A 19,460-nucleotide genomic window follows, 5' to 3' on the forward strand; every position below is an offset into this window, starting at 1 on the left:
CCCTCTCATGGTCAACCGGTCTCCTATATGCATTCCCTCCATTTCCGCTTCTATCAAAGGCTCTCATGAAGTTACATCAGGACAGGGAACCATGATCCTGATAGCACCTCACTGGCCGCGCCAAGTGTGGTTTCCAATACTTCAGGATCTCTCCATTCGCAGGCACATTCCCTTGGGAAAGAACCCACTTCTGATCACTCAAAACAACGGGTGCCTACGCCACCCCAATCTTCCATTTTTTGTCCCTGACGGCCTGGATATTGAAAGGTTAATACTTCAGCCACTTAACCTTTCGTAGCCAGTTTCCCGTGTCCTGATTGCTTCATGGAAGCCTTCCACGAGAAAATCTTATCTTTACAAATGGAACAGGTTTAAGTCATGGTGTTCTTCTCAATCCCTTGATCTCTTTACCTGTTCCACCACGAAGTTTCTAGACTATCTCTGGCACTTGTCAGAATCAGGTCTAAAAATTTCCTCCATCAGAATGCATGTCAGTGCGGTAGCCACCTTCCATAAAGGTATCGGGGACGTTCCTATTTCAGTACAGACCCTCGTAACACGTTTTCTGAAGGGCTTGCTTCACCTCAAGTCTCCACTGCGTCCTTCGGCCCCTTCTTGGGACCTCAACCTGGTTTTGGGTTGGCTCATGAAACCACCATTCGAGCCTCTCCAATCCTGTGATCTTCGCTATCTCACATGGAAAGTTATTTTTCTTTTGGCAATAACATCTGCTCGCAGAGTTAGTGAGTTACAGGCCCTAGTTACCTATCCTCCTTACACTAAACTTCTGCAGGACCGGGCAGAACTCCGCATTCACCCTAAGTTCATACCTAAGGTAGTATCGGAATTTCACATTAATCAATCCATTATACTACCTACCTTCTTTCCCAGGCCCCACTCCAATCCAGGAGAACAGGCTCTGCATACCCTTGACTGTAAACTAGCTCTAGCGTTCTATCTAGACCGTACAGCTGCCCACAGGAAAAGCACTCAATTGTTTGTCTCTTTCCATTCCATCAAATTGGGGCAGCTTGTGGGTAAGCAGACTCTCTCCTCCTGGTTAGCGGACTGCATATCCTTTTGCTATCAGCAAGCAGGCATTCCACTTCAAGACTGTGTTAAGGCACACTCTGTAAGGGCCATGGCGACTTCAGTAGCACACCTACGCTCTGTGCCGCTTCCTGACATTTGCAGGGCTGCTATCTGGAGTTCTGTCCATACCTTTACAGCCCATTATTGCTTAGACAAGGCAGGAAGACAAGATTCCATCTTTGGCCAGTCTATCTTGCGCAACCTATTTACAACTTGACGTACCAACACACTTCCGCCTGCCTGTTAGGGTTCAGGATTCCCTCTACCAAATTTCACCTTGTTCCTACTGCCTATAGCACATCTGGGTACATTTGGTGCATTTCTGGGACATCCTCAGCTCAGTACTCACCCATATGTGAGGACTACCATCCTGCTTGTCCTGTGAGAAAGCAAATGTTGCTTACCTATAACAGGTGTTCTCACAGGACAGCAGGATGTTAGTCTTCACGAAACCCGCCCGCCACCCCGCGGTGTTGGGTTCGTTACGTTTTCTTATTTTATTTTTCAGCACTTCCTGTAGCTTTAAACAAGACTAAAGAGGGACCCCTGCTGGCTGCAGGGTTAGTGCCATGCTGGGCATGCCCAGTAGGTGCCAGTCAAAGTTCTAGAAACTTTGACAAAAGTGTTCCATGATTGGGCTCCATCCTGATGATGTCACCCATATGTGAGGACTAACATCCTGCTGTCCTGTGAGAACACCTGTTTATAGGTAAGCAACATTTGCTTTACTAGCATCAGTAGCATGGAATAGACTTAGTTTTTGGATACTTGCCAGGTTCTTATGGCCTGGATTGGCCACTGTTGGAAACAGGATGCTGGGCTCGATGGACCCTTGGTCTGACCCAGTATTGCATGTTCTTATGTTCTTAATCGCCTTCTCATCTTTTGCTTTCAGTCTCACAAGGATCTGTTTTAGGTCCGATTGCTTCGACTTGATTCATGCATTGCCCACTTTCTCTGTCACTCAGCAGGTTTCATTCTTACTCCTCCTCGGGATATCCCACTGAGGACTGTACCATAACAGTGTTTTTTGTTTTTTTTTTTTAATTTAAGATTTTTATTGCTGTGATACACAATAAACAGATACAACCCCTAGTAAATTACAACAACAGGCATCTATAACATACGACAAGAGCAAAAATGAAAAAAAAAAAACATCATGATACAGTAGCATCAGCAAATTTTGTAGAAATATAAGTAAAACCCCACCCCCCTCCCCCCCATCATGCCTTATAAAGTCCAATTAACCTAGAACATAGATACAGCTCTCCACGCTGCTATAGCTCTAGTGCCGTGTTTATGCTGAATAATGATGTTATTTTATCCCGTGTTTAGCCTTCCTCCAAGTGACCCAGCACCATTCCTGATGTTGGTAATTTTCATACAAACTGCACCTATGAGTGTTCTTGGCAGCTCAGGATGTCTCCAGGTTTATAAAATACCTCTGTGGAACATTCCTCAGGTGAATTAATGATCTTCCTCAGGAATACCAGTGGTTTATCTAGGGCAGTGGGTCCCAACCCTCTCCTGTAGTCACACCTATCCAGTTGGGTTTTCAGGGATTACTGCGATGAATATGACTGAGATGGATTAGCACACACTGGGTCTCCAGTATATGCAGATCTATATCATATGTATTCATTACGGAGGGCCTCAAAATACGCCTGGTTAGTTGTGCCTCCGGGAGAGGGTTGGGGAACACTGGTGTAGGGTGTAATCTGGGCAGTCAGTGAGAGAGATCCAGAGTCTTTCCTCGGAGACAGGAAGAGAGATATATCTGGGGGCAAATCAACGAGTGCAAAATGAAGGTTGGCATGGACAGTGCCAACTCTCTATGAGCCTTCCTCCTTCCAGTTTCTTAGCACGACACAGTGGCTTTGAGCTTCCTTTCCTCTGTGAAATGGAACGTTCTCGTAGTTTTACTGAAACCTGCTACAGGCGTATTCTGGAAAGTACAGTATCAGTTCCTCAGTCCTCCGTGTCTAAAGCAAGGGTAGATAACTCCAGTCCTTCAATGTCGCAAGCTGGTCAGGTTTTTCAAGATAGCAACACTGAATATTCATGAGGTTAATTTGCGAGCACTGCTTCCATTGCATGTAAATGCATCTCGTGCATATTCCTTGTGAATATCCTGAAAACCCAACCAGCTTCCCGCACTTAAGAACCGGAGTTTAAGGGGTTGTGTTGCAGGGAAGCCAAGACCAGTCAACAAGGCTGGCCCATCCTACGAAGATGAATAAAACTTACTAGCTAATGTCTTTCCCATGGCGCTTAATTCACACCCATTCAGGACTTACAACATTTTCTGTCTAAAAAATATTTTTCATATTGGGTGAATAAAAATTGACATGTCCTCCACTTGGAAAAAGCTGCTGAAGCACTTAGTATATTTTGGATAAGCCAAGTATATCCCCTTTAATGGGTGTTGGGTTTTTTTTTTATAAATAGTGCCTAATTCTTTGCTTATAATACGTTATGAACTTCATTAAATGTGCATTAGCCTTGGGAGTCGTTTGTCAGTTGCATGTGGACTAGGATGGAGGAATCACACGGGGCACGCTCAAGGTGAATCATCAAGACATCTCCGCCGTCCACATTGCAGGAAAGGACAACACCACAGCAGACTTCCTCAGCACGGAGAGCCTACATCCGGGAGAATGGCGGCTGTCCCCCACAGCCTTCCAAATGATTGTGGATCACTGGGGGATTCCGGACATGGACCTACTAACGGACAGGTCCATTGCGCAAGTACCAAGATACTTCAGCCGCAAGCGAGATCCATCCTCTCAAGGGATCGACGCCCTGGTTCAGCCATGGCCACCAGGAGTCCTGCTCTACGCCTTTCCCCCGTGGCCCCTGCTGGGCACCCTCCTCCACAGGATTCGGAAACACCGGGGACTAGTTCTTCTAGTGGCACCGGACTGGCCAAGAAGACCCTGGTACGCGGACATGAGAAGACTACTGGCAGGGGAGCCCCTTCCCCTGCCTCCACTCAGGGACCTGCTACGTCAAGGTCCCATCCTTCATGGGAATCCGGCTCAATTCTCGCTGACGGTCTGGCCATTGAGAGGGCTAGACTGAAGAAAAGAGGTTATTCGGAGCCCGTGATAGATACACTCCTCCGAGCTCGCAAGTTCTCCAGATCTCTCACCTACTTCAGGATTTGGAGAGTGTTTGAAGCCTGGTGCAATGCTCGCGGCGCTAACCCACATGTGACCACAATCCCGATTGTTCTGGATTTACTACAGGATGGGCTTCAGAAGGGTCTCTCCCTAAGCTCCATCAAGGTTCAGGTGGCTGCGCTGTCTTGCTATGGTCCCAGGAGGGATGGCAAGACCATTGCCACGCACCCAGACGTTTCTCGCTTCTTGAAAGGAGTCAAGCACATTCGCCCGCCACGGAAGTGGCCAGTGCCTTTGTGGAACCTCAACTTAGTTTTGGATTTCCTCGCGGGATCAACCTTCAGGCCCCTTTGGGGCCTGTCTCTCCATTCTCTCACTCTGAAGTTGGTGTTCTTGCTGGCTGTGTGTTAAGCACGCCGCGTTTCGGAACTACAAGCACTATCCTGCCGTGATCCTTTTCTTCGGATCACTCCCGAGGCTATCCATCTTCGCACGGTTCCATCCTTCTTGCCGAAGGTTGTCTCCCAGTTTCACCTTAATCAGACCATATCCTTGCCAACCACGGCGGGTTTGCGGAAATCTGAAGAAGGACGTTTGCTACGCCATCTTGACATTGGCAGATTGCTGCCCATATATCTGGAAATGACAGACACAATACGAAGAACTGATCATCTATTCGTCCTTCACAGCGGGAAGAAACAAGGAGAAGCGGCCTCACGGCCTACCATCGCCCGCTGGATTAAGGAAGTCATCAGAGCGGCTTACGTACAGGCCGGGAAGTCACCGCCTCTGCAAGTCAAGGCTCATTCTACTAGAGCCCAAGCAGCATCTTGGGCAGAATCCAGGATGATGTCGCCTGCAGAAATATGTAAAGCGGCGACGTGGTCCTCCCTCCATACCTTCTCCAGGTTCTACCGTCTGGATGTCCAGGCCAGGGAGGACACAGCTTTTGCGAGGGCAGTCTTACACGGTCCTCAGGCAGCCTCCCGCCCAGTCCGGGAGTAAAGCTTTTGTACATCCCATTTGTACTGAGTCCATCTGGCTACACGACAGGAAATGGTGAGATTACTTACCTGATAATCTCGTTTTCCCTGTACGTACCTGGATCAGTCCAGACAGTGGGTTATGTCCCCAATCCAGCAGATGGAGTCAGCAAAAACCTTGAGGGGGCGTCACATATATACTACTACCCTCTCTGCAGGAGTTCAGTATCTTCTGACTCCAGCAAATGCAAGTAGGGGAATCAGGGTTTCTCCCACTTGGTATATGATATTCTTTCCCCTTTTCCTACTTTACCTGGCTCTTGCCTGCTTCACTTTGGATCAAGTTTTTGCTTTACTTACAAAAAAAAGACTTCCAGTTTTTAGGGAGGCGTGACTTGTTTCTCTGTGTTTGTCTGCTCTCTGTGCTGCGACTTGCAGACTGCGCCGGGGTAAGTTGTAGACTTTGTTGGTTTCCTTTGTGCTTTTCCCTTCACAGCTCCGATGCTTCGCGGAGGCCGGTGGTGCCGGCGTCTCCGCACTTGCTCCCTCGTCGGCGGCCATCTTGCAGCTCCTCGTGGGCTGCTGGGCTAAACGGGGAGGATTTCTTCGGCGGGTTGTGAGGCCGGGAGGCCCCCCGCGGCATTTTCTTCAGGCGGACAGTACAAGCCGACCGGGGCCCCCCCCGCTGCGACGTTTTTTGTTTTTTTTTCGTGGGCCCCCCCCCCCCGAGGCTTAATTTATTCTTTTTCTGCTGCCGGCGGTGTTTTCAAGGCGATCCCGATGCTGCGGCCGGTGCGTTGCTCGGCCTGCGGTGAACCGTGGTCTCGGATTTCCCGCGAGGGCATCTGCGCATGGTGCCTTCCCGGGGGGGAAGGCACCTCGCAGTCCCTCACTGAATTTTCATTTCTTTCATGTTTGCCCAGGAGGCGCGGGCCGGCCCCTCCCCCATTCCTGGCGGGAACGGCGGCCATTTTACATTCCCAGCGCCCTGAGGGGGGACTCAGGCAGCGCCGGAGGACAGGGAATCTGCGGAGGCTTCTCCCCCGACCTTGCTGCCGGAACAATGCCCGCAGGGGCAGGGTCCAACGGCTTCTCCCTCCCTCGGAGTCCCCTCGGGCAGACCAGGATTCTCCCCAGAGTTCATCCTTCTTATGCACACGGCTTACCTTCAGGGGTTAGACGCTCCTGCGGAACCCCCCCATGCCAAGATGCCTCGGATGTCGCCCCCTTCACTGGCCCCGGCGGGAGCGGGGGCCCCTCGCACGCACCCTCCAGCTCGGGCCCGGCCATCTTCCGGGTCTGTGGGAGCAGTGCCAGGCCCAGCGGATACTGGACCTGATCTTCCGGACTTGGGCCAAGGGGACTCCGCGCCTAAGGGGGACGACCCGCGCACGCTGCGCCTCTTCCAGAGGGAAGAGCTGGATGACCTTATCCCACTGATAATTCAGGAATTGGATCTGGACCCGCCGCCGGATCCGCCCGCTCCGGTAGCGCCCGCGGTTGTCACTTCAGCAAAGAAGGGGGATCCGGTCCTGGCAGCCCTTCGGCCGAGGGCTCGAGCTTTTCCCATCCACGAATCCTTCCTGCAACTTCTCACTAGGGAATGGGATACCCCGGAGGCTTCCCTGAAGGTCAGCCGTGCCATGGAAAAGCTGTATCCACTACCGGAGGATTTCCTGGATCTCATTAAGGTACCAAAAGTGGACTCCGCGGTGTCGGCGGTCACGAAGAGGACGACGATACCAGTGACGGGAGGAGCGGCCTTACGGGACACGCAAGATCGCAAGTTGGAGAGGAGGAAGTGACGTCACTCCAGCGAATGGAAGCCTGAACTGGAGTCTCCCCGACAGCAATAGCATTCTCCTCTAATCTTTGGCATCCCTTTACTTACCGTTCGCTGTTATTCGTGGCACCTCTGCCCCGATTTTCTAGATGTCGGTAAAGCGAAAAACGGTAGATTTTAAGAAGTTTTCCTACCAGAAATCGCAACAAGAAGACGGACCCGAGTCGACAGGCATCGCAAGCATGGCGACGGCGCCGGAAGGCCTGCATGAAAATCCGTCCCCGGAGGAAGCTGAGCTTACAGAAATTGATCTCCCAACCCGTGCAGAAATGAAGAGATGGTTTGCCGATTTGAAGCACGATCTAAAGCAGGATATGAAGGATAACAAAAAAGAAATTATGGAATCTCTGGACGAAATGAGAGAAGAACTCGCTGAGACTGGAAGAAGGATTTTTGAAGTGGAAACGAGAGTGGACGCACACAGTAAAGATCTCAAAATGGCGCAGGAAACTCAATCCTCCTTACTTAAGGAGGTGGAACAGCTGACTGAAAAAGTCGAGGATTTAGAGAACCGTTCCCGACGCCATAATTTGCGTTTCAGAGGGGTTCCAGAGACAGCGGATTATCAGGACTGTGTGGCTATTGTGACCCAAATCAGCACTATGATTCTACAGGCGGAGTCCGCTACTGAGACTGGCGGGGACATGCCTACAATTTGCCTAGATCGGGCGCACCGTTCCTTGGGCTCGGGTGTCCGCAACAAACCACGGGACATTATTGCTTGCTATCAGGACTTTCGGGTTAAGGACAGAGTCGCAGCAGCAGCACGAAAACAAGCCTCTTGGAAATGGCAGGACAATGATGTTTTGATTTTTGCAGACCTTTCTCCGGTAACCATTCGGAAACGGTTTGAGTTGAAGAGTATAACGGATGCGCTTCGCCAGAATAATGTGAGATACCGCTGGCTTTTCCCATTTGGGCTTAGCTTTACCCTTAAAGGGGAACTGCATCGGATTAAAACCCTGTCTGAGGCCTCCAGGATCTTACGGGAAGCTGGATACCAAGGCTTTGAAGTGCCACAGCAGGCTACTAAGCCAACCTATAGAAAGGACGAAGCTCCGAGATGGCAACGCGTTCCAAAGGGGGGAAAGCGACTTAGAAGATATCCGGAACATGGAGAATCTGTTAAAGGACAAACTTGAGTATATTTGGGAGGGCTTACTCTCCGAGTAATATGATTACTCTACGGTCCCTCATGCAGGATGTCAAGTGAAAGCAGAGGAGTTATTTTACATGACAAAGTTTCTATTAGCTAATGGATTTATCTAACAGTCATTTATGTAATGGGTTGTGATGTTTTTTAGAGAGGAGAATATAGAATTGTATTATATAGTTGTTTATATTATGCTGCGGGGTGAGTTCGAGGGAGGCTGGGATGACTGTTTTCCTCCATACATATATTAGTCAGTGTGGGTCGGATGAGCCACATTGTACTATTTCTAAGGTGGGGTGGGGATCGACATAGGGTTTGGGGCACTATGTATCTTTCTGGAGGGTTCTCCAGGGGTGGAGATTACGGACAGTATTGTAATTTCAGATATTCTGGGATGCATTTGGCAGGGGAGGTAATTATGAGACATGAGGGATTACAACTCGGGTCTCAATCTAGTCTTTTACTGATCCCATAACATGGCGGATATCAATTTTTTCTCTTTGAACGTAAAGGGTCTTAACACACCACTCAAACGACACCGGTTGTATGCTGACTTAAATCAATATCACATTCATATTGCGTTTCTCCAAGAAACTCATCTCAAAAGGAGGCATGAGCACCTACTTCGGCATAGGTCTTACCCTTATCAATATTGGGCTGCCTGTACTAAAAGTCATAAGTACGCTGGTGTAGGCATCTTAATCAGTCAGGATCTTATCTTTGAACTGCATTCTACTCTAGAGGATCCAGAAGGGCGGTACTTGATACTGGTGGTTTCTATAGGAGGTTTAAAATTCACGCTGGTAAATGTCTATGCTCCTAATGCCCATCAAAGCTGTTTTTATGACCAACTAACATCACTTTTAGAGGGTCATGTAGAGGGCCATCTGATCATGGGCGGCGATTTTAACATCACTGTTAATCCCTCTCTGGATAATTCCAGGGGTACTGCGGTTGCCTCTGGCAGGGATCGCAAGGCGTTAAAATTCTGCTTATCTAGATTGTCCCTGTTGGACACCTGGCGACAGAGATATCCAAAGTCAAAAAGTTACACGTACTATTCACGAGTACACAATTCTCATTCTCGAATTGATTGTCTATACGTGGATAAGGGTTGTATTAACCTGATAGGGCGGGCTATAATTGAGCCCATAACGTGGTCTGACCATGCTCCGGTACGCATGACACTTACACTCTCCCAATATGATAAAGGCCAAAGATATTGGCGCCTTAATGATAGTTTATTAAATGATTCTGAGTTTGTTGCCCAACTTAGGCTTGCGATTCAAGAATATCTAGACATTAACGATAATGCCCAAACTTCTAACATGGTCTTATGGGATTGTTTAAAGGCGGTCATTAGAGGGCGCTTAATAGCCGAAGGGGCCCACCAGAAAAAGGTGAAACTCCGGGAGCGAGTAACCATTATGGCTCAGATTAGGAGTCTGGAGGGGAGGTTTCAGAGCACGGGTTCCAAAAAGATACTGCTGGAACTTGATAAGTGCAGACAATCCCTAGAGACTGTGGATGCAGCCCAAATAGCGCAAAATCTAGAAATCTGTAAGCAGGCCTATTATGAAGGGGGCAATAAAGCCGGCAAATTACTGGCAAGAAAATTGAAGAGGATTCAATTGCAAAACAACGTAGTTAAACTTAAGGATGAAAAGGGGCATTTATTGACCACTAATACCGACATCCGGAATAGATTTCTCAGATTTTATACGGATCTATACAGAGCAGATGCCAATATTGCTCAGTCACAGATAGAAGCTTACTTGAGCAAAGTTGAGCACCCAGTACTCACGCAATCACAAGTGGATTCGCTAGATAAAGAAATCACTGTAGCAGAGGTGTTGTGGGCCATAAAAAGCTTGAAATCCGGGAAATCTCCAGGTCTCGACGGCTTCACAGCGGTGTTTTATAAAACTTTTAAACATCTTTTAGCTCCAATCTTGATGCGCTTGTTTAACTCTTTGCGAGTTCAGGAGGACTTTTCCTTGGCAGCAAACTTAGCCGGTGTTACTTTGATTGCTAAACCAGGGAGGGACCCCACGGCCTGCGGCTCGTACCGGCCAATCTCCCTAATTAATCTGGATATGAAGCTCTTAGCCAAAATATTAGCTAATAGGCTTAATTGTATATTGCCTGGTCTGGTGCATCCTGATCAGTCAGGATTTATACCTGGGAGGATGGCCTCCGATAATGTGCGCAAGACCGTTGATTCCATGTGGTGGGCCCATACACAGAAAGTGCCTTTGCTATTGTTAGCCATAGATGCCGAAAAGGCTTTTGACTATGTGCATTGGCCTTTCTTATTCCACACTTTGCGGACCTTTAAATTTGGGGAGTTCTTTATCAATTGGATACAAAAGCTTTATACGAAACCCCGGGCTTGTCTAAAGGTGAACGGGGGTTATTCCCAGCCCTTTCCTGTAGAGAGGGGTACGAGACAGGGATGCCCTCTGTCGCCATTGCTATTTGCATTATTCTTGGAACCTTTTACTCATGCTATTCGTAGCAATCCTGACATCTCCGGGGTCCAATTGGGGGAGTTTACTTCCAAATTATCACTTTTTGCTGATGATATATTATTTACCATAACTGACCCCATTCCTTCTTTAAAAGCAATATCATTAGCGATAGCAGGATTTAGTCAAGTATCGGGATTTAAAATTAACTGGGATAAGTCCGAGTTATTGAATATCTCAGCCCCAGATGACACCATTACTTATCTTAAGAACCATCATCCCTTCCGCTGGGCCTCGAATAAACTGAAATATCTCGGTATTTATCTAGGGCCCATACCTGATTTATTTCAACTTAACTATCCGCCCCTTATGGCAAAGATATATAAAGACCTAGAGGAATGGGATCGCTATCATATTTCCTGGATGGGCAGATTGGCGGTGATTAAAATGAATGTGTTTCCTAGAATGTTATATCTGTTACAAACGCTGCCGGTTGACATTCCATTTAAAATCTTAGGGAAATGGCAGAATAGATTGCTAAAGTTTCTCTGGAAGGGGAAAAAACCGAGGATAGCTAAAAGACTTCTCCTGTTACCTAAATGCCAAGGGGGATTGGGGATGCCTAATCTTTATCATTACCAGGTAGCAGCACATTTAAAGTCTCTAGTGGAATGGCACAAAATAACCAGTAAAAAACCATGGGTAACTTTAGAACAGGCGATACTGGGATCTATGCCACTGTCTGCTATACTCTGGCAACCCAGAGATACCTGGCGTAGACCTGTACTACTTCCAGACACTATAACAGTACCTCTCAACACGTGGGAAAAGTGGAAAATGAGATTGTGGGGGCAAAGAGCTTACTATACCAGTACCCATTTACATCATAATACCCATTTTCGTCCAGCTAACATTCAGCATAGTTTTAGGCAGTGGTTGCAGAAGGGTATATCCTGCTTATCACATATTTGTGATCCAGGGGGGGTGATTTCGTTTGGCACTTTGGCAGAACGATACCACTTAACTCATAAGGATGTCTTCCCATACTTACAGTTACGGCATTTTATTCTACAGCTTGGTATACCACAGGATCTAGCTAAAGGAATCTCTGGTTTTGAACAAATGTGTCGCCAGGCAGATAAAATGCAAAAACTTATCTCAAACATTTACTTATTGATTGCTGATTCGTTTAGTTTAACTTTTCCCCATATTGCGGCGTGGGAATCTGATTTACAAGGATCCTGGCTTATTGAGGATTGGAAGACCATATTTTTGACGCTGGGAAAGGGTCTCATATCCGCTAATCATATAGAAAATGGGTATAAGATGTACTTTCGTTGGTACTATACTCCTGACAGACTGAGCCATATCATTCCTGGGTCTTCCAATCAGTGCTGGAAGGGGTGTTTAGCTAAAGGAACTTTCTTCCACATGTGGTGGTCATGCCCGAAACTCCAGATTAGACGGCAGCAGGTTTCAAACTGGTTAACTGAAGTTTTAGGATTTTCCATACACCTCAGTCCCGCCCACGCACTTTTGAATAAAGAGATGGCACAGTGTGAGAAATATCATAATCGCTTTATTAAATTTGTGGTTACTGCCACAAGGTGTGTCATAGCGAAACATTGGAAGGACTCTTTGGCACCCTCATTAAACCGAGTTCAGGCTCAGGTACTGGTTATGCATTCCCTGGGAAAAATAACGGCCTGCAGAAAAAAGACTGTTTTTTCTTTTCAAAAGACTTGGCATGCTTATACTACTTGGGCAATAGCTCAATCTGCCTCGCACTAGGTATCCTGGCTCTGTGGGGATGAGACATTTGTACCTAGAATGTCTTGCTCAGCTTCTTTGATTTCCACCTTTGAGTGGCTCACCTTAGTTTGTATACTTCTAGCCCCAGGGAGGGGGGAGGAGGGGAGGGAGTAGGGATGGGGGTTAAATGCTAAAAAGAGGACGGGTACTGCCAGTTTTTGCTGTTAGAGAAACATTTACATTTCCCTTTATGTATATGAGTAGTCCTTTCTACCTAGGTAGCTATACGGTCTTATGTTCTGATTTTCTATGAGTGTTATGAGTGTTAGCTCCTTGGTTACTGATCAAATGTTTGCTCTATAGTATGTAATTCTTGTTATTCCACTGGTTGTGCTGTTTCAATAAATTACAAATTAAAAAAAAAAAGATCGCAAGTTGGAAGTGCTTCTTAAGAGGGTCTTCGAGGTCTCCGCGCTGGGGATGCGAGCAGTGATGTGCAGTTCGCTTGCCCAGAGGGCGAGCCTTCTCTGGGTGCAACAACTTCTCACCTCTCAGGACCTGCCAGCCGATGAGGCCGCCCAGGCGGCTAGGCTAGAAGCTGCGGTGGCGTACGGGGCTGATGCCTCGTACGACCTGTTTCGGGTCCTGGCAAGATCCATGGTCTCAGTAGTAGCGGCACGTCGACTGCTGTGGCTTCGCAACTGGGTGGCGGATACGTCCTCTAAGTCGAGTCTGGGTTCCCTGCCATTCAGGGGTAAGTTCCTCTTCGGGGAGGATCTGGACCAGATCATCAAGTCGCTGGGGGAAAACGCTGTCCATCGTCTGCCGGAGGATAGGTATCGTCCCTCGAGGGCATCTGCCTCTTACCAGACCAGAGCCAGGGCGCAACGGCGCTACAGGAGCTACAGGCCGTCGGGTTCCCGGCCCGCCGCCTCCAGGTCTCAGCCCTGGTCGCGTTCCTTTCGAGGTCGTAGGCCCGCACGCACCGCCCCCGGAGCCGGAAACCCCTCTCCTAAGGCCTCCCAATGATGCCAGACTCGCCCACTCCGCCGCCCCCAGGATTGGGGGCCAGCTGGCGTGGTTCTACCAGGAGTGGGCGCAGATCACCTCGGACCAGTGGGTCTTGGACACCATAGAACACGGCTACGCATTGGAATTTGTCCGGCCCCCGCAGGGAAGGTTCATCTTCTCCCCCTGTGGCTCGGATGCCAAGCGAAGAGCAGTACAGCAGACGCTAGACAGGCTTCGGGAGATAGGCGCTATTGCGCCCGTGCCCTTCCGAGAGGTGGGCTCGGGCCACTATTCCATCTACTTCGTAGTGCCAAAGAAGGACGGATCCTTCAGACCCATCTTGGACCTGAAGGAAGTCAACAAGTCCCTCCGAGTGGTCCGGTTTCGCATGGAAACGCTGCGGTCTGTGATTGCGGCGGTTCATCGGGGGGAGTTCCTGGCCTCCCTGGATCTCACGGAGGCCTACCTGCACATCCCCATCCGCCCGGACCATCACCGCCTTCTCTGGTTCAAGATCCTGGACCAGCACTTCCAGTTCATTGCTCTCCCGTTCGGATTGGCGACGGCACCGCGCACCTTCACCAAGATCATGGTAGTCGTGGCGGCCGCCCTTCGAAAGGAGGGCGTTCTGGTCCATCCTTATCTGGACGATTGGCTCATCCGAGCGAAGACCTTCACACAAGGCCAAGCAGCGGTGGCCAGGGTAGTACAGTTCCTGCATTCCCTGGGATGGGTAGTGAACTTCTCCAAGAGCTCCCTCGAGCCCTCACAGCGCTTGGATTTTTTGGGGGCGACCTTCGACACCCGGCTGGGCAAAGTCTTCCTACGTCAGGACAAGGCGCACTCCTTGCGGGATCACATACGGCGGTTCTCTGCGTTACCAGATCCCACCTCCTGGGACTACCTGCAGCTCCTGGGAGTGATGGGCTCCACCATCGACATGGTCCTGTGGGCGTTTGCGCATCTCAGGCCCTTACAGAGGGCCCTCCTCTCCCGCTGGAAACCGACTTCACAGGACTACCAGATGATCCTCCCGCTCCCGCAGAATGCCAGGGACAGTCTGGTCTGGTGGTTGGATCCGTCGAATCTGGCCCGCGGCGTGTCCCTCGATCTGCCAAACTGGGTGGTCGTCACCACCGATGCCAGTCTAGTAGGCTGGGGGGCAGTCTGCGATCGAAGCGCCACGCAGGGGACGTGGTCCGCGGTGGAGGCACAGTGGTCAATCAATCGTCTGGAAACCAGGGCGGTCAGACTAGCTCTGCGACGCTTCCTGCCGCTTCTTCAGAACCGGGAGGTCAGAATACTATCGGACAACGCTACCACCGTGGCCTACATCAACCGTCAAGGAGGCACGCGCAGCCCGCAGGTCGCGCTCGAGGCGGCACTGCTGATGCAATGGGCAGAGCGCCATCTCGTCCGGCTAGCGGCCTCGCACATCGCCAGAGTGGACAACGTTCAGGCGGACTTCCTCAGTCGTCAATTGCTGGATCCCGGAGAGTGGGCTCTTTCCGACGAAGCGATGCAACTTCTCGTCCATCGGTGGGGGGCTCCCCACTTGGATCTGATGGCATCCGCTCTCAATGCCAAGGCTCCCCGCTTCTTCAGCCGTCGGAGAGAGCGCGGCGCGGAGGGAGTGGACGCTCTGGTCCTCCAGTGGCCGCCGCACCTTCTACTCTATGCATTTCCACCGTGGCCCCTGGTAGGCAGGATGCTCCGCAGAATAGAAGGCCATCAGGGGACCGTGATCTTCGTCGCCCCGGAATGGCCCAGGCGGCCGTGGTTTGCGGATCTGCTACAGTTGGTGATCGACGGGCCGCTCAGACTGGGGCACCTCCCCCGTCTCTTACATCAGGGGCTGGTATTTTTCGATCAGGCAGAACTCTTCTGTCTTGCGGCCTGGCTTTTGAGAGGCGCCGCCTACGGCGCCGGGGCTACCCGGAGGCGGGGTTAGTATCAACGCTGCTGCGGGCACGAAGACATCGACGTCGTGTGGCCTATGTTGCGAGTCTGGAAGGTGTTCGAGCTGTGGTGCGCCAGCCGGGACACGAGACCCGAAAAGGCTTCTGTCCCTCAGATCGTCCAGTTTCTACAAGCGGGGGGTGGACAAGGGCTCGCCTTATAATTCCCTTCGGGTTCAGGTGGCCGCCCTTGGTTCGTTGTTGCGCGATGGGGGATCTCTCCTACAGCACTCGGACATCGCTCGTTTCCTCAAGGGGGTCAAGCATTTGCGGCCTCCGTTACGGGACCCTTGTCCCTCCTGGAGTCTCAACCTTGTCCTTCGCTCCCTGTTGAAATCACCGTTCGAGCCCCTGCGCAGTGCAGCGCTTAAGGATCTCACCCTAAAGGCTGTCTTCCTTGTGGCCATCTGTTCCGCTCAACGCATTTCGGAGTTGCAGGCTCTGTCGTGTAGGGAGCCTTATCTTCGTTTCTCCGACTCCGGAGTTTCACTTCGCACCGTTCCCTCTTTCCTTCAGAAGGTGGTGTCTGCATTCCATGTGAACCAGACAGTGGAGTTGCCGTCCTTCTCCTCCTCAGAGCCGAAGTCTCTCCGTCTCTTGGATGTCAAGCGCACTCTGCGCCTCTATCTGGAGGCTACAAATGAGTTCCGGATCTCTGACCATCTCTTCGTACTCTGGTCCGGTCCTAAGAAGGGGTCTCAGGCCTCGAAGACTACCATTGCCAGATGGCTGAAGGCCGGCATTGCCGCGTCCTACATTGGGGCGGGGCGGACTCCTCCGTCCGGCATTGTAGCGCATTCTACACGTTCTCAGGCGGCTTCCTGGGCGGAGGCTCGGTCGGTTTCCTCTCAAGAAATTTGTAGAGCCGCCACCTGGAAATCGCTACACACGTTCTCGAGGCACTATCGTCTGCACCTCGCCTCTTCAGTCTCGGGTCATTTTGGCGAGCAGGTTCTCCGAGCAGGCCTCGCAGGACCCCACCCGATTTAGGGAAGCTTGGGTACATCCCACTGTCTGGACTGATCCAGGTACGTACAGGGAAAAGAAAATTATTCCTTACCTGCTAATTTTTGTTCCTGTAGTACCATGGATCAGTCCAGACGCCCACCGCGTTTTGGATTCTAAGCCTGCTCAGCTCTTCTCTACAGTACTGTCGTGGTATGTTTCTTTCACGATCTTTCAGTTTTCACGGTTTTTCACAGCTCCCTACAAGTTGGCATGCTGCTTTTCGCAGCTTCCTACCCGTTGGTAGGACGTTGCCGTGCGTTACTACAGTTACAAGGCTTCTTGCCGGTTCATATAAACTTGATCCACTACGGGGGTTTGGTTTTCTACTCGGGCTTTGATATACTTCGATACTGAACTCCTGCAGAGGGGGTAGTAGTATATATGTGACGCCCCCCCTCAAGGTTTTTGCTGACTCCATCTGCTGGATTGTGGGACAATAAACCACTGTCTGGTCTGATCCATGGTACTACAGGAACGAAGATTAGCAGGTAAGGAATAATTTTCTTTTCCTTAGTGTAGACAGATGGACTCAGCATCCCGCCCAGCTGGCTGCCTTCATTGCTTTCACCGATTCAAGGTAAGCCTTATCACTTCTACATAGTGCGTCCACTCTACCAGGTGTCGACGCCTTCCAGTTGGGAATGCTGGTGGTCTCCAGCTACTATCCATCGGTCCAGGGGAACCCTGTTTTTCATTGATTGTCAGCACATGTCTATCCATAACAGCTTTTGCAAGGAAGATTACTGAGGAGCTTCACTTCCTGTGGGGGTATATGTACCTGTGCTGACGTCAGATCCGTCTCCAACTGCTAGCACGAGCACACTATACCCATTTGTACTGAGTCCATCTGTCTACACTAAGGAAAATGAGATTATCAGGTAAGTAATCTCAACATTTTTCCCTATATGCAACACCTTGCACTTGTCCACATTAAATTTCATCTGCCATTTCGCTTTTGTATTTTGTTGTATTTATTTATTTATTTTTTGTATTCCCTGAAGATTTATATAAAGACATCACACAGGAGTTTTCACTGTCATCTCAGAAAGCTTCTGCTAAACCATGGAATTCAGTAAACATCAGAGGTCCCATGGGGTCATTGCATGATCCCTGACAAAGTTTGATCCAGGTCACTGGTAGTTTTCTATAGCCACAGACACTTGATTAATGCCTTCTTTTTATATCCAGCAGGTAATGAGGTCATACAGGAAGTGAAGAGGGAGGAGAATCGAGAAGAACACCCTATAGTACTGGCACTTACACCAAGACAATCAGGAAATTTCTGTGAGAATCCTGCCCAGAGGACTGAGGAGGGAGACGTTAGCCAAAGACAGCAGGAATCAGAGAAGAAGGAGCAAGACTCTGCAGGAGAGTCACTGGATGGAGTCACTGCTTGTGAGAGAAGTGACAGGGAGTTCACAGACATCACTGAGCACCAGGGACACCCGAGAAGAGAGAATCCCTTCCAGAGTAATAACAGTTATCAAATGACTTCTGACCTAACCCAGAGAGACCTGAGAGCAGAGAGACCCGTCCAGAGTAATAACAGTGACGAAATGACTTTTAACATTCATCAGAGTGAGGGGAAAAAGCAGAAGTCCTTTCTGTGTGAGATCTGTAAAAAAAGCTTTGACAGGAAATATGATCTATTATTGCATCAGAGAACTCACACTGGGCAGAGAACCTTTCCATGTGCTCAGTGTGCAAAATGTTTCAAACAAAAATTAATTCTGAAATTACACCAGAGAATCCATAAGCAAAGGACCAATTTCACATGTAATAAATGTAAGAGAAGTTTCTCTTGCAAGGAATCCTTAGTAATACACCTAAGGAAACACACAAGGAAGATACCCTTTCATTCTCCTCAACATGGCCAATCTTTCAATGGGAATTTTGTTTCAGTAAATCAGCAGAAGATGCAGACAGGAGAGAGAACATCTTCATATTCTGAAAGTGGAGACAGCGCCATTCAAAAGCAAGAACTAATACAGCACCAGAAAACAGACACAGAAAATAATATATTTATATGCACAGAGTGTGATAAAGTCTTTATTTATCTGTGTCATCTGAAAATGCACCAAAGGATCCACACTGGAGAAAAACCATTTCCATGTACGGAGTGTAAAAGAAGCTTCAATTGTTTATCACATCTTAAAAGGCATGAAATGATCCACACAGGAGAGAAACCGTTCACATGTACGGAATGCAAAAGAAGCTTCAATTGTTTATCACATCTTAAAAGGCATAAAATGATCCACACAGGAAAGAAACCGTTCACATGTACTGAATGCAAAAGAGGCTTCTATTGTTTATCAGATCTTAAAAAACACGAAAAGACTCACACAGGAGAGAAACCATTTACCTGTACTGAGTGTGAATAAAGCTTCATTTATTTATCATGGCTACAAAGGCACCAAAGAACCCATGCAGGAAAGAAAGCAAATCCCCAAATATTATCAGCTGGTAATGTGCTAAAAGCTGCTCACAGTAATATATGCAGACAGAATATATAAACATATTGATGTTAAGAAAATCAATGGCAGTATAATAGAAATTCAACAAAAGAGGGGCATATGGAACCAGTGACCAGTTAATGCTGAATAAGTCAGTATGGCATGGATAGCAAGTTTGCTTTCCATAAACAGTGTTTTCTGTAACTAGCAGGATTAATTAGCCATTACATATGGGTTATGCCATCTGGCAGCACTGGAGGGACTTGTTTCTCCAGGAATTTTAAAAAAAAAATTGGAGATGTCTTTGTATAATCCTCGAGAACTCTTCAGGTTTGTTAATAATTTGACTAAAATTAGTAGGCGTAGCCGAAGATAAGTATAATGAGGTTGCTCTATTTTTTAAAGAAAAAATTGACTCTAATTTCTGATAACAATCTCTGTTTAACTCAAGAAGTTAAAATGCCAACTAAGAGGTCACGTGATGTGGTGAACGGGATCGGACGTGTCTGATCCTGCTCCGGTCGGCTCATCTCCTTCCCGCCTCCATCCATCCGAAGTTGTGCATTGCGAAGCCTCACCATACTCCCTGAGACGTTTGTTTATGTCGATTACTTCGT

The 19,460-nt window shown here is 48.9% G+C and overlaps 1 protein-coding gene across 4 annotated transcripts in view; it reads left to right on the forward strand.

The window, feature by feature from the left end:
- The window catches only part of LOC115083654 (gastrula zinc finger protein XlCGF26.1-like), a 42,253-nt gene extending 23,363 nt beyond the window's left edge, over positions 1 to 18,890 (forward strand). For 2 of the 4 annotated variants that reach the window (XM_029587600.1, XM_029587602.1), the window contains one exon: positions 17,579 to 18,887. In XM_029587600.1, coding sequence (XP_029443460.1) covers positions 17,579 to 18,771 — 1,193 coding nt within the window. In that variant the 3' untranslated portion in view covers positions 18,772 to 18,887. Of the gene's footprint in view, positions 1 to 17,578 lie in introns of all 4 variants that reach the window. The other 2 variants (XM_029587603.1, XM_029587601.1) reach the window with 2 other exon arrangements.
- Positions 18,891 to 19,460: the final 570 nt, after the last annotated feature.

This window comes from Rhinatrema bivittatum, chromosome 2 (genome assembly GCF_901001135.1).
Source record: "Rhinatrema bivittatum chromosome 2, aRhiBiv1.1, whole genome shotgun sequence".
Classification (NCBI taxonomy): domain Eukaryota; kingdom Metazoa; phylum Chordata; class Amphibia; order Gymnophiona; family Rhinatrematidae; genus Rhinatrema; species Rhinatrema bivittatum.